The following is a 26,476-nucleotide window of genomic DNA, read 5'->3' as shown; positions in this document are numbered from 1 at the left end:
TTTACACAAACCCACAGATTAGCATGCATGCTAGAACGGACACGTGCATGTGTTGCCGTTCATATGTATTAAACACAATAACGGTGCACATTACAGTAAACTTGCTCCAAAAAACAAGAATGGTTGCTGGCTTTTTATGAGTAGTAGCATGCAGGGACCCGAGACATAACATATACAACTAACCAATAAACTTATTTTCAGAATATCTAAATATCTAGATTTTACAGATTACAAAAATTGTACAAACCATAATAATCGAAAAACACAATAGGCTGGAAATAACTTTTCTTCCCATGTTGAGCAATGCAATTTTCATGGTACTGGTCTTAAGTTATGCATTTAAACAAAACTTAACCTCTAGCAACACAAAACAAGACCTGACTCATGTTGCTTTACATTGAATTGCAATAGTAAAATCCACTAAATAGCCCACGCTTTTTTAAGCCTAACCTGACAGTTTTTGTTTCTCCTGTTAACTCGGCAATACAAAGTGACTTAAGTTTTAGTTTACCTTCAAAATTAATATGCTGCTATCATTTCTCATGTTGTTCTAAACACAGACAGGAAATTTTCACACTGATTGCGCTTACATGCAGAGTCTTATGCCGATTATGCTAAAAGGACAAGTTCGGTATTTTACACTTAAAGTCCTGTCTTCAGATTGTTTGTGATGAAACAGAACGGTTTTGACTGAAATTTGGACATATGATGCTGGCCCGAGAATTTTCAGGTGTTTATTGTATCACCTCCCACCTCTACAATGGCTGTATAGGTGCACTGGAACAATCCTTCCTAAAATGCATTAAACTTTCGTTTACAAAGACGTGAAACTCACCGAGTGGTCAGGGGTGTTTTTCACTGATGTGCTCACACAAAAATCGCTGCAAAAGATGCTTTCTAACAGGTGTTTGACCATTCGTTGTAAACTTGTGGACCTATTTTTCCAAACGCACCCGTATATTCTTCCGCTGAGAGCTTGAATAACAGACACTCCAGCCCAGTTGGTGCCGATAATCCGCCTTTGCCAATTGCAAGAATAGAAACAACGTTCCCGGCGCGGAGTAATGGAAAAGCATCTTTTGCAGCCATTTTTGTGTGAGCACATCAGTGAACACCCCTGACCACTCGGTGAGTTTCACGTCTTTGTAAACGAAAGTTTAATGCATTTTAGAAAGGATTGTTCCTGTGCACCTATACAGCCATTATAGAGGTGGGAGGTGATACAATAAACCCGAAAATTCTCGGGCCAGCATCATGTGTCCAAATTTCAGTCAAAACCATAAACAATCTGAAAAAAGGGCTTTAAGTGTAAAATCCAGAACTTGTCCTTTAATAAACTGAGAACACGTGGGGTCATGTAAACGCGTAAAACTATTTTCTTTTATCGGAGAAAGCCTATAAATGGCGTAAGCAAAAAAACGATTGTCACAGGTAGTTTTTTGGGTCATTAACTTGATTTCGTTTGGCATGTAAACACCTTAACCAGCTTTCTTGCAGCTTCCGCATGTGCGCATGTCTCCACTTGTGACATTTATCTTTAGATGTACAGGCAAAGTAACGCATAAAAGTCTTTGCCTAACAAAAGCTCATGAAAATAAAAGCTCATGTTATATTAACAGGTTCTGCAGACATAAGAATAGATACAACAGTATAGATTAAGACAGATATGCCATCGGCCTTTTGGACAACTATTATGTACTATAGGCGGTCATATCACTACCTGCAAGAAACCTGACAAATCTCCAAGTCCCATGTAAACGCAGTTGTCTGCATAGCCGGTTTATTGATTTGCATGTAAACGCATGAAAAAGGTTTTCTTTAATAAGCAGATTTTTGCTAGTTATCAACTTATTTTGTGCATGTAAACGCACTTATAAAATTATGTTTGGGTTTTGAATAGGGCTGGGTTTTCCAGATCGATTCGATTTCGGTTCACAAGCCATCAAATCGGTTCGATTTTGATTCTCGGTTCAGGTTCTCGGGGCGATTCTCGATTCAACTCAATGAATGTAGATTTAATACAAATACTAGGTTAATAAAAAAGAACGGTGACAGGGAGCTACACTGCGACCAAAATGGTCGCATATGCGACCTTTTGAACTGCCGTTGCGACCCTAAACCAAGTGGTGTCTGTCCATGCAAACACATTCCCATGATGCCACCACAAAGATTTTATATAACATTTTCATTTTAAGCATTTTCGGACGCTTTATCCAAAGCGACTTTAGGGCTGTTTACACATGGTATTAAGATGCGTTTTCGTGGACAACGCTAAAGACAAGTGTAAATGAGGTGTAAAACGTTTTGAGCTCGCTCTCTTGTGGTGTTACATGAAATTTTTTTTCAAACAGCCACAACACACTGCCTACTCTCCACCTACTCATCTCATGTGATGTACAGGGCACAATATTTTACATCGTTTCTGACATCTACCTCAAACACACAGTGTATAGCGCCACCTTTAGGCTTTTCATTGATAAAACCGAAGCAGCTGCTCTCCACGTCTTTCATAAACACAAGCAGTGGACCAATATTAGTTTGCGTCAATTTAAACCCATCATTTCTCACGAAAGCAGAGGATCTCGCCTACAGTAGGGCTGCACGATTCGGAGAAAAAATCTAATTGCGATTTTTCTGATCAAAATTGCGATTCGCGATTTAAAGTGCGATTCATTAGTATATAATAAAAGAGCTACATCCAGGTTTGTTGTGGTGGTTTTAATAGCATCAAAGAAAGATGCTGTGCTACTGTTTATTTAAAACCTCTTAAACATTGTGCCAAGTTGTCTGCAGGACTTTGCTCTTCTGCAGACAAACTTTTTTTTAATCTAAGAACATTAAAAAAAATACAATTTAAAAATTTTTTTTTGAAAGTTTTATTTAAAATAACATATAGGCCAATGTATTTTGGCTGTCACTACAACAATGCTTCTGACAGGCAAATGTTTAGTTTTTTCTTTTAATCATAAGACTATACTCATCTTGTTTTACTTTTCAGGCATCTGTAATAAATGTAAATATATTAGTTATTAGAATCTATGATTTAACATAAGCAAAAAATACAAATAAAACACTGCACAGTCCTCACTGTAGGATTTTAAATGTGGAGCTGCAGAAGCTTGTTCAGTTAAGAGTAAGGAGGATTTTTGGTGTGTAATAAACATTTCTGACACAGAAAGCACCAGGTTACTGTCTGTCACTTTAAGACACAAGACAGCTTTAAAACTGCTCTGCTTCAATGTACTGATAAACATACAGCTGTTTATGTTCACTTAGACAAGAAAGGAAACTTAAGTTTAGTGATCACGCGTGTGCTGACTGCTCTCTGTGTGCGCGCTTCATGAACCCTCATGCCTGTAAATATTCAAAGAGGTGCAGATGTGCGCGTGCAAGAAAGTATACTGTACCTCTTTCGTCTGCTGTGTTCCGGGCTTTAATGAAACCTGCTTATAGTCTGATGAGGCGCTTGTCATTGTTTGCGATGCATGACGAGAAACGGACGTATATACACCTTTCTTTAAGTCCAACATTACACAAAAGGGAAATGTTTTCGCGCATTTCTGTCCTTTCATTTGCCGGTTAATGAGTTATAATGGGTTTTTAAAATGACTGAATCCAAAATCTGCCAACTTCATGACATTCCGCGTTGTGCAGTTAATTCCATTTGTATGCATTTCGCGATTCTGTCCGTGTTTTCCGCATCACGGAAATCATATGGCCGTACACTTTGTTGAGGAGTTGAACTGCTGCTCGCGCTCATGTTTTCCAAATGGTGTTATCTGACGTGTAGTCAGCACCTCAGTGTTAATGCACTCTATTGGTTTAAACTGCATCAAACGTAAAATGCGCATGAAGCGAACTGTCAAAAACTGCGTACTAGATGATTGTTATATTTGATAGTTTTGAATCGAAATAATCGCATTTCTTGCGATTCGAAAATCGCATCCATTCACATCGCGATTTCGGTTTAAAAACGATTAATCGTGCAGCCCTAGCCTACAGTATCCACAGACCAACCTCTGAAAGTAATCAGGAGAGCAGCAGTCGAAAGTGGACAAAAGACACAGATTAAAATACCAGGTGTAAACATGAATGTCTCTCTCTCGTCCCCTTGATCTTATCGACTAAAATGTATCTTAATACAGAACTGAGTACAACAGTGAAGTGAGCCACCCTCAGTCAATAACATAAGGAGGGCTATGATACAAAATTTTAACAACAGTTAGTAAAATCCAAGCTGAAGGTGAAAGAAAACGTTTTTGAGAAATACAAGATGTTTTTAAAATACGCTCAGCATTCAACATGCATTTGTCAAGTGTCCATGGAAAAGACAAGTTTTAGATGTGGTATATTACGTTTGTATTTTTTAAATATTGTTGCTCATGGCCCTTCAGTCTTGCGTAAAATGCATAAAGTATTACCAAGGTTGCAGCACAAACATCTGAGGAGTTCAGATGCAAAATCCTCTAAATGCGTCTGACATGTTTTCTTGTAAATGAGCATTTGTATTAGGCTCTTATGTTTAGGTTCAGTAATTTCACTTTATGCCATAAAATGCCATATTTTCAAAAATCTCACTTTAGACATATCACTGGTATTTAACAAATTTTACTATCTTTACCTGCAAAACCCTTTAAGTGCATGCAAAACTCTGCACTACTAAAAATATCTACAGTCTCTCTTTACTGTCCTTTCTAAACAAAGGTAAAAGCCTGAAAAAACTAGGCAATATCCTATATTGGCAAAGCTTCTTTTACTGGGTAAAAAGCTCTTGCATATCAACGTGCGCTTACCGTTGTTCACCCAATTCATCTTGCTTACACTTAAGAAGACTTTGCTTATAAATAATCGAGGCATTAAATCAGTGGTGTGGTGTAGTTCGGGATATTCGCAGTTATACGGAGTTTACCCACTTCTTTATTAGATTGAGAGGGACACCCACTCGAATTAAGACTATACGCACTTCCCCCCCGAGGTATACCGAGGTTTTAAACAATCGAGGTTTCAAAACCTGTTCTGTGATAACGTCTCCAAGGTATGAGCTGTGTTTATACAAAATTCATTAAATGATTAAGTCATGATATTGATTTGATGTTTATATTTAATATACATAACGAAAATATGATATATTTTTTGGAAGCATATTATAATTTAAAGGCTTTATTTTTACCTGGCATTTCAAAATAACACATTTTAGTGTTGCAATGGCAATACTAGGGCTGGGTATTGGCAAGGGCCACACGATACGATGCGCATCACGGTACATGGGTCGTTATACAATGTATCACGATACAATACAATACTTTGCATGCGTAAAGCCAAAGTGTGTCCACACGAAAGCTGCAGGTGTTTTAAAATTGTCTTCCATTTTTTCACTCCCGTTAACTTCTGAGACATTAGCTGTATATGACAGACAACTGGACTGCGACATTACTACAGCAGCGGCGGAGGAGGTCGCTTGATGCACACAGAGGGATTATTCTGTTTTTTTTTTTTTAATATCGATAGTAGGGATTGAAATATCGATACACTATTGAGGAAAAACATATCACGATAGTTAGCTGTATCAATATTTTTGCACAGCCCTAGGCAATACCGTGGGATTTTTGCTAAAGGTTATCATATCACCAGAATCTTATACCGGCCCATGCCTACCCGAAAAATTATCCAATCTGGGACTGGAAAAACATTATATGATCCAAACTGTTTTGTGACCCATTTACCCACTACTAAATGGTGAGAAGATCTAGTGTGGAGATGAGCAGGAACAGTTGGCTTGCATGGAAATCCAGAATTTGTCAATATTCTACATTAAAAATAATGTATTTTCTACTTGAGCTACTAGCATTCATTTTGGGCAACCAAATTTGAAGAGTATCTGCCCCGAAGGGCACTACACCATTGTGTTTAATGGTTTCCGCCAATAACGTGATATTTCTGAATGTTGTTACGCCGGGAGTAAGTGGATTTAAAGTGAAACTATTTAATAAACGTATAATACATGCCAAGAGCATTTGGTTATCATCATTTCCTTTTTGACAGAGGTGGCGTTTAGTGGCTTTTGCATCTGAGCTCCTCAACTGTACTGTTTAAAGAACCATCAATGCCATGTCATAGACGCAATTGGACTTGTGCACGCTATAGTACAGCCGCATTACTGCCATTTTAGAGTATAAACAAACATGTTGTCATTAAGAGCAAAATCACTGTTGCAAAAACATCCACCATCTGCATTAAAATCACCCTTCAAAAGGTAAAGCACATACGAAAACACCACAATGTGTTGCAAATATTTGAGCCAAGCAAAAATCACCTATTGGCAGAAAAAAGTTTGAAATACTTGTGCTGCTACAACTGCCGTGAATCATTCGTTTAAAAAAAAAAACTTTTACAAAACAAATCAAATATCAACACTGCTGATCTAAAATGCATATCATTTAGATACACCAATGTACTAGTCTGTAGGTGTGTAACAATACATTGATGCAGATTGATGCATTGATTACATTTCTAACGATACAATGCATCGATATGATGTACCTTTATTTCGACACTCTCCGCATCCTCATTTCTTGACGTCTACACGTTGCTTCTGCCAAAGCGAACATTTTTGTTTATTTCAAAAAACACAGTCACGTTGTCACTGCTATCGGACGCAAATTGTGGGTTTGGAAATATTTTGCTTTTGGAAAATGGCTTGGACAAACAGATTGGCAGAAAACCTTTGCCAGCACCAGCTGAAACACTAAAGGCTCTGACTGTTGCCACCCATTATACGCTTGATTTTATGTGACATTTTCCCCTCATTATTTAGTTTTCTTGTGTATTATCCAAGAAAGTGTAAAAAGTGTGTTTTTTGTTGTTGTTGTTGTAAAGTCCCAATATTTGAAGGAGTTTAAATGTTCATGTTATATTTTTGGTTGCATTCGTGAGCTATTAGATTGTAATTGCCAGGCACGTAATATTAAAGTATCAATAAATTAATCAAATAGTAATTGCATTGAATGAATGCTGGATCTATCTGCAAATATCACATAGATCCTGTATCGTATCCAAATTAACTCTAATTTACACCACTACTAGTCCAACTACAATTATCAGACAATTTTTGATCAATTTAATATCATCAGCACATTTGCTATATCATTATAAGGCAGATATAATAAAAACGATTTACTTCAGCTGAGGAAAGCTTATTATTAATATAAAAAGCAATTCTTTTTTAAGTTGTATGATGTAATATGATTCACCTTGTTATTATTTGAAGGTTGTCATATTTGTATTTTGATTTTTATCTGTGTGCCTCTATAATGGTGGCCTGTTGAATGAGGATCCAATCCATGTTCAATAAAAACAAGATGTAGCAATAAACTAGCAAGTATACCTTAATACACGTATAAGCCAGGAAAGTGACAAATATCGTATTGGCAAATCGTTTTAATAGGCAATGGACAAATATCCTATCTGTGCATTTACAGTTTTTTATGGATTTATTTGTTTCTGCATAATGCACAAGATAAAATAAGAATAGAGGATCAGACATTGATCGGAGAACTATGAGTATGTGCAAACATGAAAGAGAAACCCTTTATAACAATGACATTCAGTCAGTCTTAATGCATGAAGACTGGCACGCAAACTGGGGATTGAAAAAGAAAACTTCTGCTTTTCTTTAAGCGGGATTTTAATTGTTATTGCGTTAATAACACTCCCCATATAAATCACACTTACCAGACACTATGCATTACAGTACAACCAAGTTACAATGTCATTTTCAGTCAGATTATCTTAATAATATGTATGCATTATTTACCACAACCAGTATTGCACATTCAGCCATTTTACAATTTCAAAACAACTGCCTATTGAATGGCCTCGCGCACAGGCGGCTTAAAATTATTTGTTTTGTCTTATTCAATGCAGTACTAAACCTCTTACATTCATAAAGACAGAGCCATGCTTAAAAACCACGATCTAGACCTGGTCTGGCAGGTTTCTCATAGACAGGGATAACTTAATAGTATTATGCAGACCAGAGATGACAGTAAACCTGAGGTTTGTAACGGGAAAGAAGAGCCATCTCTTGCATTTAGGGGTTTACTAATGGGACATACTGGAGATCAGCATGGATCTCGCCTTGGTCTTAGAGATTCAGGATGGCGAGGTTTACCTGAACCTAACATGGGAGGTTACTAAAAGCACACGTGCTTTCCGAGAGGCTTCCAATGCGACAGGTGAGTCTTACCTAGTTTGACGTAAGAAATATCTTTTTGGCACGCAATTAATAAAACTACCTGAGAGATGTATCTGACTGAGCACGTGAGATCGGAGATGTTTATTATGGGACAGGTGAGTATGTGAAGATCTTACCTGGAGTATCTGAGGAGGGCAGTGCAGGTGAGTTCAGCTTGGGCCGTTTTGCGTTGGGAGGGCCCATGTCCAGTAGATTATCGGCCATCCTGTTCTCTTCACAAAAACACGTTAAAGCAACAAATGCGTTTTCCCAGAGCAGGACAAAGCGAAATAAATCAAAATCAAGCCTCGGGTTTTTCTATTATTATTCAGCGATCAGGGGCCAATAATTAACAGATGAGGCTCAAACGCGGCTCAACAGCGCCCCGCTCCGCCACCGCCATTCACCCCATGATAATCCAACACCCAAAACCCGCATAATTAACCGTAATAATCGCCCCGAACCCCCCGAAAATAATTTATATCATCGTTAAAACCGAGGAAAAACGACGAGGAAAATATCATCGACCCCTCCTATGTCTTCAAGCGGCGCGGGTGAATCTCTCCAAAGAGGCGTTTTTCTGTGAATAAAAATAAAGACCCTCGAGCTCCATATCCAGCTGCGATCGAACAATCGACAAAGTCCAGAAAAATGAATCGAAAACGCGTGAAAATAATTATATTTAATATCTGCGAGTGGCACAGGAGCGCCGCTCGCGCTGAAGGGGGAAATCAGATATACGGGGGTTTTCCAGCCGACCACGAAAACGGCTCCATTTTGCTTATATTCGCCGCAAATGTCCTCGATTCGGCCCGATGCCAATCGTTTTCGTCACAAGGAAGATATTTGGGCCGGTTCTGGTGGAGCCGGGTGCGTAAAAAATAAAATAATGTTCTCCCGAAATCCTGACGCTCATCCGCGACAAGATGGCGGCTGTTGATTCCTTCGATACAAAAAGTTTTTTTCTTTCCCAGCCAGACTGTGGAGGGGGAGGGGCTGCGCAGCCACGCCTCTCACGCACACGAATACGTCACACGGTGCTGAGCGAAATAGCCACTAGGGGACGATATGTACAGGTACATTTAAATGTAAAGAGAGAATTTGTTTATTTTAAACCTTTAAAAAAATATATTAAGATGGCAAATACACTGTAAACGTAGATACTGATTATTACAGGCATTACTATTACTTCAGTTTACTACAAACTAATAGCATGGTGGTTAAAAGCTTTCTTTAAACTGGAGTCTTTATGTTAGGTTATATTACATTTGGTAAATGATTTTAAGCAATTTCATGTAGTAAAAATTGAACTATAAAAATTATTTTAATATATGTTAGCAATGGTTTTAGATATAGCATTATACAGATGTTTAAAATGTAACAGTGCAGTAACACTAAATGAAAAGTTTCGTTGCAAAACGAGATAAATCCATTTTTTAACATTTTTGTCAAAACATGTTTATTATTATGTTATCATGTTATTATTTAGTTTTATGGTGCTACTTAGCTGTATTTTAAGTTATGAAGGTTTAAATCAAAACAAAGCAACTGCAGTTGCATTGAAATTAATTGGAATGCACAACCAAAAAACGTGATTTCTGAACAATTAACAAAACGGTGGTTATCTCGTTTTGCAACGAAACTCTTCAAATATAAACGTAATAAAACAATTTGAGTCTATTGTTGCCATCTAACATTGATATAAGTGCAAAGATAATAGACTATATGCTCCAAAACTATACTTTATAAGAATTCAGCATGCAAACCCATAATTTTACGAATAGATTTGAAGGTAACAGATTAAAGATTTTAAGGCATTACAATTACGTTTCAACAGACAAAAGGCAGATTTCAACACTGTATTAAGAGCATTTGCTTTTCATCCATTGGATTTGATGTAACGGTATGGCACATGCATATGTATAAACAATACAAAAAATAATATTTTGACACAGAAGCAATGCATATGTACAAACACAGAAGCAATTTTATACAAATAGACACAGATATACGACAACGAGTTTATAAATGATTCAATAAAGTTTCTACAAAGAAACCAAGTGAAAATTATACATTCTTGAATAAATAAACTCTTTGGCAAGAAGTTACAGTGTGTGATTCGTCTATTGATGTATTGAGCTTTGCATACACACATGAAATCAAATTGCTTATCAATTGGGCCGAGTAACTAAAGTGACCGATTATAAAAACAACAAACAAACAAACACAAAGTGGCTCTTCTGTTATCATGCATTAGTTCAGCCCTTTCTCATTGCTGAAGTAAGCAGTTATACGAATGGAAAGTTCATATTGAGTACATTTCCATACAAATGACAATGTCAAAAACATCAATGTTTTAGCAAAGCTGGGATCAGTAGTTAAGTATAATGCTTATAGTGTTTAATCAAGTTTTATATTGCTTTTCTTCTCTGAAACAGAGGAGCCCAGAAGGGTTGTGTGCTCGTATTCCCTTTAGGCAGCAAGGGCACTTTAATTATTGTCAAAGTCGTGCCCTACAAAATATAATATAAAAATGGGTAACTTTACGTGGTATCACATCAAAATCAGCACAGAATTAATGTAATTATTTAAGAATTGCATCTTGTAATCAAATGACAATATTTCTCCTGTAACATTCACATTCAAACTGAATATGGGCATGTTGAACAAATTCTTATTAAGAAAAGGCACAGCGCTAAAGATCATTTCTGATAAATATATCACACGCAAACGTTAAGTATGTATTTATGTCTGAAAATGAACAGGGCGGTGTCATTTCGATGCATTCTAAATAAGTAAAAGGCACTAATACATATGACAAAAACAGACAAATGAATCACATTTTTATAACAATTCCCTTTTGTTTTGTATGGCAGTGGTTCTCAAACTTTTCGGTGTGTGCGGCTCCCCAAAAAAAATCATGACCTAAACTTTTTATCTAAAACATAGAATATGAATAAAAAAAAATGTAAAATATACAATGTAGTGTCGTTTCTGAGGTTTGATTACATCGAATTTATGATCAGTTATGTATTTTATAAAACTGGGGTCCCCTCTGGCACCATCTCGCGCCCCGCACTTTGAGAACCACTGCTGAATGGCATCATGGCAGATAGTAAATTCATAGCATTGCGTATATATATTTCACAAGTGTTTAATCAAAGCGCAATCTTATGAACATCACTAATGTGTAAATCATGAAATATATAAATATATAAATGACAAATTCAACAACAGAAAACTTTGAGCACACAACCCTTTAAATTAAGACAGGTTGCCCATTATAAAGCCAAAGTTTAAGTAGTGAAATATACATAACGCTCCTATCAAAAGGGAAAAACACGAATTCCATTGAAACAGTCAAGTAATTGATGCAATATCAGTGCAAATTTACTTACATAGCGACGACATGGAGTTAAAAATATTAAAATCTACCTTTATGAGACCTTTACTAATATCCTATTCCCATATAATTTACCCTTTACTATTGCACAACAAAAGACAAGCAGGAGAGTCAAATCTATGGTCTAATATATTCTAATATTTCACACAGGTCTGTACATTTAAATGCCAGGGTAAATTTACCCTCATACCCACAGATAATTGTCAAAACAATTTCATTTCTAATACCCAGAATCTTTTTCTTTACATCATAATGAATTGAATTCCAAGATGTCATGGCAGCTATGAAAGGCAAAGATTTAAACACGAAATAAAAAATACACATTTATCTTTCCTAAATTTATGTTATTTAAAGTAAATGTTTAATGAGAAAACAACAAGTTGGACTTTATCTTAAAGGTGCAGTGTGTAGATTTTAGTGGCATCTGTGAGATTATAAATTGCAACCTACGGCTCACTCCTCCCTTTCTAAACACATAGAGAAGCTACGGTTGCCTCCACGGGACGTGTCATCGTCTGAGACAACAATGAAGAAACGTGCTTTGTAGAGCAGTTTGTCCGTTTAGGGCTACTGTAGAAACATGATGGTTACTTCCATGTAAGAGGACCCGAGGTGTAGTAATAATATAAACAATACGTAAGGTCTTTATACACCACTGATAATGTATATTAAATTGCACTTATATCAACAGTTCCTTCTAAAATTGACACACTGCACCTTTAACCACATATAAGTAACTGGATAGTGATAATACCAGAATAAAGCCAGACATGTCGATTAAAAATCACGTTCACATTTCAGAGCATTTTGTTCTCAAATCTACTGTTATCTACGGCAGTGGTTCTCAAACTTTTTCAACGTGCGGCCCCCCATGTGTACGGAGCTTTCCTTCGCGGCCCCAGAAAGAAAAGTTATGACAAATGTGTTCTAAAACGCAACATTTTAATTAAACAAAACATATTCAATTATACAAAGTAGTACTTGTTTGTTAGTAGCCTTATTTGTTTTTAGGTTTAATTACACAGAATTTATGATAAATTAATTTATTTTATAAAATGTCATAAAACTGGGGCCCCCTGGCACCATCTTGCGGCCCCCCTGGGGGCCCCGGCCCCCAGTTTGAGAACCACTGATCTACGGGATTTAACTATTTAAAAAAGTTTGTACTACCTATCACAGTAGCCTAAAACGGTCTTTAAACAGCGATCTGCCTGTTGGTTAACAATAGAAAAGCGTGCACTGATGAATCGTGCACAATATTAAGACTAGGCACATGCATTAAGAAATTAAATCAGATAAATTCTCATTTCACGTTGACTTTTACTGACAACTTGCTGCCATGCTTTTAATAAACATCCTCAGCTCTAAATTTGAAAGATTGCAGGAGTTAATGCATGAATGCATTTATGTCCTTTAAGACTTTAAATGAGTTCTTTAAGATTTTCATCTCATTACATTAAGGCAAATGTGCCAACCCCATTGTTGTTTCTTAATGAGGCATGCATTTTGGGTTATGGTCACCCATCCAAGAAGTCTCAAATGAATTGCAACCAGGAAAAATGAATACAAAAACGGTTACACTTATGCATCTAGCAAATGCTTTGATCCAAAACGCCTTGAATTCATGGTATACCGTATGTGTGTCCTATGGGTTCGAACCCATGATAGTTTGCACTGCTTATGCAACGCTCAACCGATTGAACTACAGGAACACCGTAGGTAAACATGCACCTAAGAGGAATAATTTCCTGTAGAAATGTTTAATATTTCTGATGTAGGTGGATGAAGCCCATAGCTTGCTCTATATTTAACTTATTTACTTAATACTTATTCATAGACGCTTTTTGACGTGCGACATTGTGATGGTTTGTCATATAACATTTTTTAAAAAACGGCAATAATTGTTTAATTTAGTAAAAACAGACCATTAAATACAAATGCTGGGTACACACCTATAGCGAAGCATCGCTTTACTCCCTCTAGATTACTAACGGGATTTAACTTTGTGTCATGCCAATTTTTAGCTTAAGTTGAATATTTTCAACTTGTGCAAAGTCGCGTTTGAGGTGAATAGCACATCTTTTCGAGGCAATCGCACTGCCCAATTTGTGTCATTTGCTTTGCCCCACGTGAGTTTGCATCTATAAAGGGGGGCGGCTCCGGTGTGCGTATACTCATAGAAAACAATGTGTTAGATTTTTTTAGAGCGGCGCTGAGCTGCGCGGCCAGTGTGCGATCCCCTTTATTGTCTTTGCCTTGACTTTGTATGTAATCTACTCGCGCAAATCGTTGAATTCGCATTTGGTGTGTACGCCCCATAACTGATAAATGTATACCTTATATAACTCAAAAATATCTACTGTATAGTAATCCAAAATATATCAAATATTTTCCTAACATCAGATTGGCATGCTTTTAAAGGTTTTTAAAAATGCCTCATATATACTGTTATCCTAAAGGCACTTTATTAAAGAAAATTTTACGAATACTTAATTACGATTATGAATAACTGTGGTCGGGACTTGTGGTCTGTGCCGTCCCAACGCATCCCATATTGTCGTCTGCCATTTTACGGTCCTGTACTGTCCTGCTAGAGAGATCAAGACACAAAATGCCTCCTGGATCTGTGCTGCCATATTGGCCTTGTTGTATAAACACTTAAGATTGTGTGCTAAATTCAGTCGACTTTCCACCCCACATACACCAATGCAAATCTACGCTATCGTACGTACATTCCTAAGCATGCCTAGCCCTACAAACTCAACGGAGAGGGTTGCAAGCCCATGTTTAAAGGGTTAAGAACGACACTGGTGGCTTGTTAGCATCAGAGTTTTGTCAGTTCCCCCAGTGTATTCAACATTTTGCTCGGCTGTGGCCTTTGAGTCGAGGTTTCGCGACTGGTTGGAAGCCGGGACGATAGAGGTCAACGTTGGGTTTGGTGGTTTACCAATTGCTGCTGGACTCAAGTTGGTTTCTGGTCTACAAATTAGGCCAAGTGCAGACGCGGATCGCTGAGTCTTGGACGTACCGTTGCAGCTGTCAACGACCGCTTTGCCTCCGTCTCCTTGCTCTGTAAGACCTGAGCTCACGGAGAACGACGCAGCTACTCTACTGACGTTGTGGGCAGGAACCATATTGGCGATCTCGTCGGTGGGCGAGCGTCCGATGCTTCCGTCCACCTGCGCTCGGATTTCTGGCGAGACCGATAGCTGGTACTGTGGCACAGGTCCGCTGTCCGTGCTCTTTGGGTACAGGTAGGTCTTCATTTGACCTTTGCCCTTAACGTTGACAGTACCACGATAGTCGAACTCGTAGTCCATTCCACTAAGCACCACATAGCTCTCCTCGCTGACCTGAACGCGGCAGTCCACTCCTGTGGTGTCCATTCGGCTGGCGATGTTAACCGTGTCACCCCAAATGTCGTAGAGTAGCTTGGTGGTGCCGATCACTCCCGCGGTGAGGGGTCCGTGGTTAAACCCGATCCGCAACTTAAACTTGAAGCCCAGCATGTTTTTATTGAAGTCATCGACTACTCGCATCATTTCCAAAGAAAATTCAAACAGGGCTCGCAGGTGGGCGTGCGGGTGAACCTGGTCGCTGCACTGTTGCGTGTTAAGGCCCGAAGCCGCCATGTAGGTCGCACCGATCGTCTTGATTTTCTCGATGTTGGAAAAGTCGGATTTGCGTAGGAGTTCATCGAAGTCACCGATCAGTTCGTTCAGGACACGGTAACACTCTTTGCCGCCTTCGTAGCTCTCCTCGTAAAACTCGCTGAAGTTGACGATGCTGGCGAAGATGACGGCCACATTGTCGTGATTCTTCGAGTAGCTCTGGGTCACCTTCAGCTGTTCGGCCACGTGGATGGGGATAATGTTTCGCAGGAGCCAGTCCGCCTGGTCACGCATGTTTTGGATCTTGATGCGGTGTTGGTCCGCTTCCACGTTGCCGTGGTAGTGCAGACGGTAGCTAACCTCGAACTCGCGGTTGAGGAACCAAACGAGTAAAATCAACAGGAAAAATGCCACCAGAGCCTCTGGGCCAAGCAGGTCCTGTGGTCCCGAAGCTTTCGTAGAAGGCTGGGTGTCATTATCGCTGCTGTTGAAGTCACTGGATCTAAAAAGAAGAAATAGCAATGATTTCAATGATTTTTAATATTACTGGAAAAAATCGGTGTGCACCATTAGCGAACCATTTGACCACCTTAGGAAGGATCAGCTGGTACTCGGTTACCAATCTGTGATTTTCCCATGGAATTAGGCTACTTTGATTTTGTTTTTCATGTCTCTGGGTTAAAGCGACCCCAATAATGTGATATTTAGCTCTGAGAATGCAAATTTTAGCAAATGAACCTTGCCGAAAACACAGATTTTACCTTGGGAATGCATTTTTTACTGGGGACCCCCCCCCCCCAAATGCGATTGGGCTACTTTGGGCTAGTTTTAAGTAGCAGTTGGGGGGGGGGTTTACTGCGAAAACTGGAAACCTTGAGCTGGTAGCTGATTTGTTGTTTGGATCAGCAAATAATCAGCTACGACCCAACTAAATTTCAACTAATGTTACACTTAAACGTTTTTGTAAACGCTTATGTATGGTTATTTTTGGCTGTCAGTGGGGGTTTTAAACTCACCTGAAAAATAGACGTTCCCAGGTGCTAAAAGGCAAATGGAAGACAGCATTAGTATTAAATTAGCATTAGCAAACCATAACTCATTTGTGCTCAATTCTTAAAGGTGCAGTGTGTAAATTTTAGCGGAATCTAGTGGTAAGGTTGCGAATTGCAATCAACGGCTTAGTCCACGGCTCAACCCTCGCTTTTGAAACACATAGAGAAGCTACGTTAGCTGCCACCGGACAAACATGTCATTATCTAAAACAACTTAGTAAAAAAATTGTCCGTGAAGGGCTTCTGTAGAAAAATTGCAGCACAAAATGGCGACTTCCATGTAAGGGGACCCTCTGTGTATGTAGATGAAAAGGTCTCGTTCTAAGGTAATAAACACATAACGGTTCATTATGAAAGGTCTTTATACACCCCTGATAATATAGTTTTGTATATTATTTTGCATTTCTGTCAAAAGATCCTTCTAAAAATTACACACTGCACCTTTAAACACACTTATTTTATACTTCATAAACCCTTGTGATGACAAAACATTTAGGGACGGTTTCCTGGACATGGCTTATCCTATTCCCAGACAAAAATGTCTGTTTGAGCTGCTTTAATTTAAAAACACCTTGTTCTGTTTAATTTTAACATATTTCGTTGACATCGTTTTGTCTTGATATGTACACCTGTAGTGTTTATTGTAAAGTATGTTTGTAAAAACCTTTTAAATGACCTAATATTAATATGGCATAGTCCCGAATAACCCAAACCCTGTCCGGGAAACCGCCCCTTAGTGTATAATGTGTGTATTGTGTAAACCTGCAGGGAGGACTCCAGAGCACGCTAAGAAACGTGAGTCCGGCCAGCGTCGCCAGGCTTGAACGCATCCAGAAACTGAGCATACAGAAGTTACAGTACTGGATGATGGCTATTATGACGGCACAGCAGGTGAACATGGTGAACTGAGGAACAGAAGTGAATACAAATTATGCAAACTAATCACAGTTCATTCCTGCATAAACTTGATGGATTATTATAGTAAATCAAATATTTTTATGACATTTTATAAATACAGTAATGTATCATCAATTCAAATTTTACGTTTAAAATTGTTTAATTGTGCATTTTTTTTTTTTTTTGAGCGGGCACAAAGGGATGCACCCTACACAGGGGGGAGGTCATGCCAAAAAGTTTCTGTCAGGAAGAAGGTCGAAAAATCCAGCATAAGCTTTATGGGAAACCTTTGAGGAACCAATATGTATGTGTGAGGAACCAATATGTATCTTTGAGGAACTAATGTGTATCTTTAAGGAACCAATATGTACCTTTGAGGTACTATTATGCACTTTTTTAGGTACACCGTTATGAATTAACCATGGTTTTACTACAGTTAAAACCAAAAAACCATGGTACTACACTTGTACCACAAAAAAACATGGTTCATTTTCCTAAGGGCCACGGTGTACAATTTGAAAGGGTACCGCCCCGGTGACAGCTTCTGAGAGTGTTGAACTTTAAAAGCATTCGCACTGACAGAATGACGAAACAATAAATACTGTGTGCTATGCTGAATGTGTTTTCTTAAACCTTTCCTATTTTTAAGCAATGAACTTTATGTAAAGCAGAATTTTTTCCCAATAAATTCTCTTTTATGAACTCCAAGTGAAAAGCATTTTTCTGAAGTTTTCCACATTGTTTTTTAGGAACATGTCTCAATATTAAAACAATAAACTTGAAACAGCAGTCAGCATTACATTTGACATGAAACCAAGACTGCACACCGCACGGCATTACTGAATCATATTGTGCTTTAAGAGACAATTCCAGTGACAACCACTGGAAAACTCCTGAAGGTAGACGGAAAATTGGATGCAGATCAGAACGGATCATTTTTCAGGAAAAGGATCTATATGAGAACAGGACAAAATGTTCTAATCAAAGCCCAACTGCCCATCTGCGAACTTCAAATATAGCTTTCATGAAAGTCTTTATGCAAACTAATAGAAAAGGCCAACAATGAACAAAGACTCCACAATTAAAACAAACGCATTGTGAAAATAATGTAAATTGTATAATAGATTGTTAGAGTTCTTTAGTTAATATTATTGAATTTTCATTGCAGACTTGAGAAATCTAAGCTTGTTTTGTGAAGTTGTTGTGATCTCTTCTGAATCTCTAACATTCATGTTTCTGGGTCTTTTTCCTCAGGAGAAACATCTGAGACACATGAGACTTAAGCAAAAGTTTGCTACTCATTGCTGAGATATTAAAGAAATCTCATCTGTGCTTTTTCCTTTTAAATGGATTCTCGGAATGCTTTAAAAGGGAAATTTCACAAGACTTTTTTAAAGATATCAAATAAATCTTTGGTGTCTCCAGAGTGTGTATGTGAAGTTTTAGCTCAAAATACCACATAAATAATTTATTATAGCATGTTAAAAATTCCAGTTTGTAGGTGTGAGCAAAAGTGTGCTGTTTTTGGGTGTGTCCTTTAAAATGCAAATGAGCTGATCTCTGCACTAAATGGCAGTGGCATGGTTGGATAGTGCAGGTTAAGGGGCTGTATTATCCCCTTCTGACATCACAAGGGGAGCCAAATTTCAATTACCTATTTTTTCACATTGCTGCAGAGAATGGTTTACCAAAACTTCTTTTTCACATTTTATAGGTTGATAGAAGCACTGAGGACCAAATTATAGCACTTAAACATTGAAAAGGTCAGATTTTCATGATATGTACCTTTAAAATCAAATTTTTGATTTAGCAGATGATCTGGATATTTTTTATTCCACAGCTAAGTGCAAATAGCAATAGTAAAAACTAACACTTAAAACACTAATATTGTCACTTTACACTAAGATATTAGTGAAATTATTATATTTTCTTAGCTATATGCTATTGACAGTAGGTAAAATTAAAGGATTAGTCCATTTTCTTAAAAGAAAAATCCAGATAATTTACTCACCACCATGTCATCCAAAATGTTGATGTCTTTCTTTGTTCAGTTGAGAAGAAATTATGTTTTTTGAGGAAAACATTGCAGGATTTTTCCAATTTTAATGGACTTTAATAGAGCCCAACATTTAATACTTAACTCAACACATAACAGTTTTTTTCAACGGAGTTTCAAAGGACTATAAACAATCCCAAACGATGCATAAGTTCTTATCTAGCGAAACGATTGTCATTTTTGAAACTTTTCGTCTACGTCCGGTCCAGCGGGACCTAACGTAAATGCGTAGTGACGTAGGGAGGTCACGTGTTACATATATAAAACGCACATTTGCGGATCATTTTAAACAATAAACTGACACACAGACATTAATTAGTATCAGTTGACATACAACAACGTCGGAACGGTCCTCTTTCAACCACTTGTAAACACTGGGGCGGAGTTTCGCGTTCGTCCTCTGTGACTTCTTGACGTTATGACGTATTGCGTGGGGTCACGCTGGCGCATCACGACCGGATCTACATGACGAGAAGTTGTACTTTAAAAGTGTATATTTGTTATTTTTTTTGTCAAAAATGACCATCGTTTTGCTAGATAAGACCCTTATGCCTCGTTTGGGATCGTTTATAGTCATTTGAAACTCCGTTGAAAAAACTGTTAAGTGTTAAGTATTAAATGTTGGGCTCTATTAAAGTCCATTAAAATGAGAAAAATCCTGCAATGTTTTCCTCAAAAAACATAATTTCTTCTCGAGTCAACAAAGAAAGACATCAACATCTTGGATGACATGGTGGTGAGTAAATTATCTGGATTTTTCTTTTAAGAAAATGGACTAATCCTTTAAGTGTTATTTAAAAGGAATATTCCACTTTCATAAATTAAAAAAACCCAATAATTGACCCACACCCATGTCATCCAAGATGTTTATGTCTGTCTTTCTTCAGTCGAGAAGAAATAATTTTTTTGTTGAGGAAAACATTCCAGGATTTTTCTCCATATAAATGGACCTCAACAGTTTTAATGCAGCTTCAAAGGCCTCTAAACCAGGGGTCTCAAACTCAAACTGGCTTGGGGCCATTTCTAAGACAGAAATTTCATCGGGGGGCCGCAGTGCTATTTTAACGTTCAAAGTACAATATTTCTGTAAATGTCATGTTTAATTTCTATTATTTAATGTATAATAATACTTGAAAATATATAAGCAGTGATTTTATCTTTTTAATATACATTACTTTATAAAAGTAAGTACATCTTTTCTTGACCTTATCTAAGACCTATTATAACCTTGCACTAAACTAACAAATTAAATTTCTGTATACATTTATAAACTTATAAAAAATTACCACCAGTAAGTGTTTCTGTTTTGATTTATTTTGGATTGTTTTCAGTCATAGTATTGACTTCATTATGTTCTTTGTTATTTCAGTTTTAATGAATTTTCTATTATATGTGGGAAAATATTAATAAGTGAAAGTGATCCCATATCTTTTGAATGGGTAGTCCATGTTATATAAGCTAGTTGGACAGAAAAAAAATAATAATACTGCTCTATGTGTAATTGAATAGTAAGCTGCATGATAATATATTATACTTCATTATATATAGCAGTATACATACTTTTATCTTCTGTACATTTCTCCACATCTTTTCTCTTTTCTTAACCTGGGCACTTTGATGGCTCTTTTCTTATCTGTAGTTTAAAATGTGTTGCATTACATCTACCGCTCTGCCTCTCTATGCGGTGTCTCCATTCGATGCTGTGACTTGTTGATGTGAACTAACCCCACCGCAGCTCGATCTTCTCTGAGTAACAGCTGAGTATCCACCCGGAAGTAACAAATCTTCTCTGGACAAACACTACAAAGTCCCGACCAGATTAACTGATCGCATGGTGACAATGATATGATTGACGCGAGGTTCAGTTGAGGAATTAAAATCCGATCACGCATTCCGTTATCCTCGACATACGGACCGCGTGGTTCATGGCTGCGTAGCAACGGGTGACGCGACCCACGCCACGGAGCGCAACTTCCGCTCCCGAGCACTTTGGAAAGTAAATGCTTTGACTCGTTTTAACGCGTTGTTAGACGCGACATGCGAACGAACACTAGAACGTTTAAATCAAAAATCAAACGAATATAAAACAAAGTGAATGAAAATTTTTCTGCGGGCCAGATTATGTTATATTTTTGAAAGGTGACGCGGGCCGCAGAGAGGGGGAGGGCGGGCCGGGAGTTTGAGACCACTGCTCTAAACGATCCCAACCTAGGCATTAGGGTCTTATCTAGCGAAACCATCGCCATTTTCGACAAAAAAGTACTTTTAAACCACAACTTCTCGTCTTGTGTGACGCGCCAGCATGACCTTACGTAATACATAATCACGTAGAAAGGTCACGCATGATGTAACTAGCTTCAGTGTTTACAAGTGTGGATAAAGAGGATCTTTCTGACATAGTTGAGGAATGATACTAATTAATGTCAGTTTATTGTTTAAAATGATACGCAAGTGTGCACTTCATATATGTAACACAACTGGCGCATCACACGGCTAGTGCAAGACAAGAAGTTGTGGTTTAATAGTACATATTTTTTTGGGGGGGGCAAAAATGATGACCTTTTCACTTGATAAGACCCTTATGCCTCGGTTGGGATCAATATATATGAAAATGAGGACAAATCCTAGAATGCTTTCCTCAAAAAACGTAATTTCTTCTCGAAAAAGACATAAACATCTTGGATGACGGAGGTGAGTCAATAATCAGGCTTTAATTTTATGAAAGTGGAGTATTCCTTTAATAAATAAAATGATCAAATTTTGCAATAAGTATAAATAGTTATTAGATGCTATTTATATTGCCAGATACTATTTGCACCTCAGTATTTTGGTAGATGAAAAGGATGCAATAATAACAACGGAGTGTAAATGATTATATATATTTAGGGAGGTCGGCAAAAGACGGATTTGGACCAGTGACATTGTGTTAAAAGCCAGTTCCACTAATGTCTGCTTTCTGTTTGCTGGTGTAGCAGACCCACCAGCTTTGCAAGGCTTGGAGGACCGGCTTAAACCAGCTACTGCCACCTTAAACCAGCTACCAGATCATGCTGGTCTTAGCTGGATTTTTCAGTAAGGATGTAAACAAATGTGACCCTGGACCACAAAACATAAGTCGCACGGGTATGTTTGTAGCAATAACCAAAAATACTTTGTATTTGTCAAAATAATAGATTATTTATGCCAAAAATCAACCAAATGTACAACCAAATATGTCCTATCCTAACAAACCACACATCAATGGAAAGTTGTTTATTCATATAATATGATATATTAATCTTATTTTTAAAAACATTGCCCTTTATGACTGGATGTGGTACAGGGTCACAAATAATACTTTTAGACATCTATGTAAAATCTCTCTACAACCTCTTTTGCATACCTGGATGGATTGATGCATACTGCATGTAATATGAGAGAAGACGGCCACAGCGGGTAATGACACCAGGACCGCTCCGATCATATGGCGCGGAACCCAACCAGAGATGGCCCACAGGAGGGTTCTGGTGCAGTCCAGAACCATATCCAGATAAAACGCTCTTCTACATAGATACACAATGAGATTTTATTAGGACAGTAAACAAACAGATATGTGCAATTGTGTAATTTATGTGTTATGTATACAGTTTATTGTAAGTTCTGGTCCTTAATGCTGATTGGTTAACAGCTATTCACAATGAAGCAAGTGCTGTGCTCCTATTGGTTGTATATTTATAGGGTGTCATTGAAGCAATCACACTGCAGAACTACGCCCCCTTTGCAAACTAAAGGGACTTTTGGACATTTAGTTAGTTACCAGAACAAGTACTAGGACGATTTCCAGAGAACTAAATATTCCCCAGTACCATTTTCCTGGTTGCATTCGCACCACCATGCAGTCGGGACATACTTCCGAGTGTAAAAAAAACCCATAGGTGCAAAGATGCTAAAAAGCAGGTAGTCCCACAGGTAGTCTGGGTACTATGAAAAGGTCCCCGCTGTGCGAAAGGCCCTTAAAGGGATAGTTCACCCAAAAATTATCATTCTGTCATCATTTACTCACTTTCATGTTGTTTTAAGTCTGCATGAGTCTGTTTAAAGGTGGAGTGCACAATGTTTGAAAGCCAATGTTGATATTTGAAATCACCTAAACAAACACGCCCCTACCCCAATAGAATCTGGACCTTCTTTTAAAAGACCCGCCCCACGCATACGCAACCCTGCAAGGATGTTGGTTAGTAGACACGCTCCTTACCAGTGATGCCACAGTTACTTTGAAAAAGTAATCTGATTACTGATTACTGATTACTCCTTTAAAAAGCAACTAAGTTACTTTATAGATTACTTGATTTTAAAAGTAACTAAGTTAGATTACAAGTTACTTTGTTAGTTACATTCCAGTAGCTGCCAACACCCCCACTGCCTCAACATTAAAAATGACAACCGGTTTTGCCAACACTCACTTTATTGGAAGCGCATTTTTAACAGTAACGTCAACAATGTATCTCCTGACATTTTAAGTTGAACTGTTGTGTTTTAAAAAACTGAAATATATATATATGAGTCTTTCTTGACTTCACTTAACATAAATAGGGGTGAGCAGGGGCCATTTTCAGAAAAACTTAATTTTAAAAGTTAATGTTTTAGACAGAGATATATTTTTGTTGTGGTCAATAACTCACAAGTGTGGTCTATCAAAACCAGCTGGAATTTTGAACAAATGTAAAACGACTTCTGTATAATTTCACTTTAAACAAGAGTAGTGAATTGTTACTTTTGACCTTGACAGCAGGGACGAAAGTAACACAACAAAACATGATAGATTTTTGTGTTACACTTGTTTTTATTAAATATATATTACTATGACCTCTTTAATATGTAACTGCAAACTTATTTTGTCATTTATCTTTGTAAAAAATAATTAAATTACATTTTTATTTTAAATTTCAGTTTTATCAAATGTTTCAAAAGCAACCAACAGTACAAACTTAAATTGCTGAGACTAAAAAAAAATTCAATAGTTTGAACACTATGAAAATAAAATTAAATCAAATATGAATAATATCAAATTTTTACCATATTATACACAGTATTAGCAGCGGGACAAAACTAACAAGTGTTACTTTTGACCCGACAGGATCTACTTACTCTATAAACTCGACTTACTTTTATTTTGAAAAACTGAGAAGTCTTCAGGATGTTATATACTAAATACCTTGTAGATTTATCAGTATTGTAACACATGAAACAAGAAACACAACGCGTTGTAAGAAAAAAAGACCGCTTTTGGAATGTACTTATCATGGTTGAAAACACAGTTCTGGATCTACACGTGAAAATCGGTGAGTAAATAACGCGATATTTGTCAACTCTTTCAGAGGTTATGTGCTAATATGCTGTCATAGTGAGATTTAGATGTTATCAGGGCTCGGAGAAAATCGCTTTGTTACTTTCGTTCTTCAACTCTCCCACACTTACTGGTTTTGCACTGAAGTCCAGCTTTTGTTGTTTGGGTAGTGGATGAACTCCTGCTCACTGCTTCGCATCACCGGGTGGGACTTGCTCTTAGTTTGACTGTCTGTGCCGTGCCGCGACTCCAAATGTTTTTTTATTTTTATTTGACGTAGTGTTTTTGTAGCTGCATCTCTCTTCTCTCTCCATTGTACGTTGTTTACGTTTGTGTCGCTTACACGTGACCTGAATTGTCCTCGTGCTGAAAACGTGACTTGTCGCACACCTGACTTCACTTCCCGAGACGCAAGAAGAAATATACAAGAAAATATATATTTTACTAAGGAAAATTTCAAAAATAGTAACGCACAGTGACTTGGATAAGTAACTTTAATCTGATTACTGGTTTGGAAATATTAACGCGTTAGATTACTCGTTACTAAAAAGTGTGTTTTGGTAGTCGGCCCGTTTCCTTTTCCAAAGCGTTTTTCAAACATTGTGCACTCCGCCTTTAACACAAAAGAAGATATTTTAATAAATGATGATATCAACATACTATGAAAATCAATGGATGCCATACCATCAACCAGTGTTCGAATTATGTCGGAGCTTATGGGGGGTCCCATACCTAAGCCCCACCCCCTGTCCAAGCCCCACCCCCCTCATTATAGGGTCGCTGTGATTTGACAAAGTAATATGTGATCCTGGATCAACAATCATCTGATCCTGGTTTTAATCAAAGAAACCCCAAATTACCCTTAACTCAAACCCTAAACGTTTTTACCCCTCAAATTAGTGTGAAACACTGCAAGGTCAGAAATTTTAAACAGAATAGGGGTGAAATAGGGTGGACCTCAATGCCTACTCTCAAATTACATCATTTTACTAGTATTGGTTAAATGGATTACATTGCGTTTTTTTAAATTATAGATCGAATAATTTTCGGATCAGCAAAACTGGGGCTAGGAAAATAAAATAAGAACAAATTAAGAAACGATGAGCATATAAAAAAAGAAAAGAACAAAGTTACAAATAAAGTAAGATTTAACAGTAGTATTTAGGTATAAATAGAATCAAATAAACATTAACACTGTCTTCTTTATTATATAAATTAAATATAATTAATCTTTTTAAAGATACAGAAGTGATTTTCCTTTGTTTTCTGTTGTTTAAATAATATAAATGACAGAAACACACGCAGATAAGAACTGCTACTTTCAGACCAACATAAAGATTTGACTTCTTTCTGAACTGTTTGCACTCACTTCAAGACATAACTAAATGTTTTTATGAGAATAAGTGCCAAGACTGGGGGATTTCGTGATAATTTTGTGTTTGCATGCTTTAGAAACGCGCGTCTCCATGCGTCCGCTTATGAGTGTGCGTCCATTTGAGTATGTGTGTGCGTCATTGCCTGTGCACACACAACAGCTCACTTTAACGTCTTGCGCTCAAATAGTTTAAAATCGCTTGCATGTTAAAATTTGCATGGTTTAAAACACATGCAAAAGATAAGCTTTCTATAAATAGTTACTTATTTCTGAATGATGCGTATTTAAGCGTGATTTCTTCTGCTTTCCCAATAAAATATTTTGTGTTTCTTTTGACTTGGTGGACCAGCTGTCAATTTGAGTGAGTAGCCTTGCCACTGTTATGAAATAATAGTTTAAGAAGAATAAAAAACCCTAAAGATAACTAAGCATTCTTACCGTCACTGAGGTGAATATAATCCACACGACAAGCAGATAGAGACATTAACTCGTCTGTCAATTCCTCCAGAAAACAGCATGATTA

General features: G+C 37.4%; 2 protein-coding genes and 1 long non-coding RNA gene across 5 annotated transcripts in view; 1 reads left to right on the top strand and 2 right to left on the bottom strand.

The window, feature by feature from the left end:
* Positions 1-9,222, bottom strand: part of LOC141362798 (histone lysine acetyltransferase CREBBP-like) — a 56,440-nt gene extending 47,218 nt beyond the window's left edge. For 2 of the 3 annotated variants that reach the window (XM_073865046.1, XM_073865047.1), the window contains exon 1: positions 8,371-9,222. In XM_073865046.1, the coding sequence (XP_073721147.1) occupies positions 8,371-8,458 (88 nt within the window). In that variant the 5' untranslated portion in view covers positions 8,459-9,222. The remainder of the gene's footprint in view (positions 1-8,370) is intronic. The other variant, XM_073865048.1, reaches the window with a different exon arrangement.
* On the top strand, positions 6,716-17,819 carry LOC141362799 (uncharacterized). The gene is made up of 3 exons (XR_012368383.1): positions 6,716-8,234; positions 17,068-17,190; positions 17,385-17,819. It is a non-coding gene; the product is annotated as an uncharacterized lncRNA (long non-coding RNA).
* LOC129436653 (adenylate cyclase type 9-like) overlaps positions 10,079-26,476 on the bottom strand; it is an 84,401-nt gene continuing 68,003 nt past the window's right edge. The window contains exons 8-11 of the mRNA XM_055194897.2: positions 22,635-22,794; positions 17,062-17,204; positions 16,264-16,287; positions 10,079-15,749 (exon numbers count right to left, since the gene is read on the bottom strand). Of these exons, the coding sequence (XP_055050872.2) occupies positions 14,432-15,749; positions 16,264-16,287; positions 17,062-17,204; positions 22,635-22,794 (1,645 nt within the window). The 3' untranslated portion in view covers positions 10,079-14,431. The remainder of the gene's footprint in view (positions 15,750-16,263; positions 16,288-17,061; positions 17,205-22,634; positions 22,795-26,476) is intronic.

Source organism: Misgurnus anguillicaudatus, unplaced genomic scaffold (assembly GCF_027580225.2).
Source record: "Misgurnus anguillicaudatus unplaced genomic scaffold, ASM2758022v2 HiC_scaffold_29, whole genome shotgun sequence".
Lineage (NCBI taxonomy): Eukaryota > Metazoa > Chordata > Actinopteri > Cypriniformes > Cobitidae > Misgurnus > Misgurnus anguillicaudatus.
The sequence above is the reverse complement of the archived record's forward strand: the minus strand, read 5'-3'. Positions and strand labels throughout refer to the sequence as shown.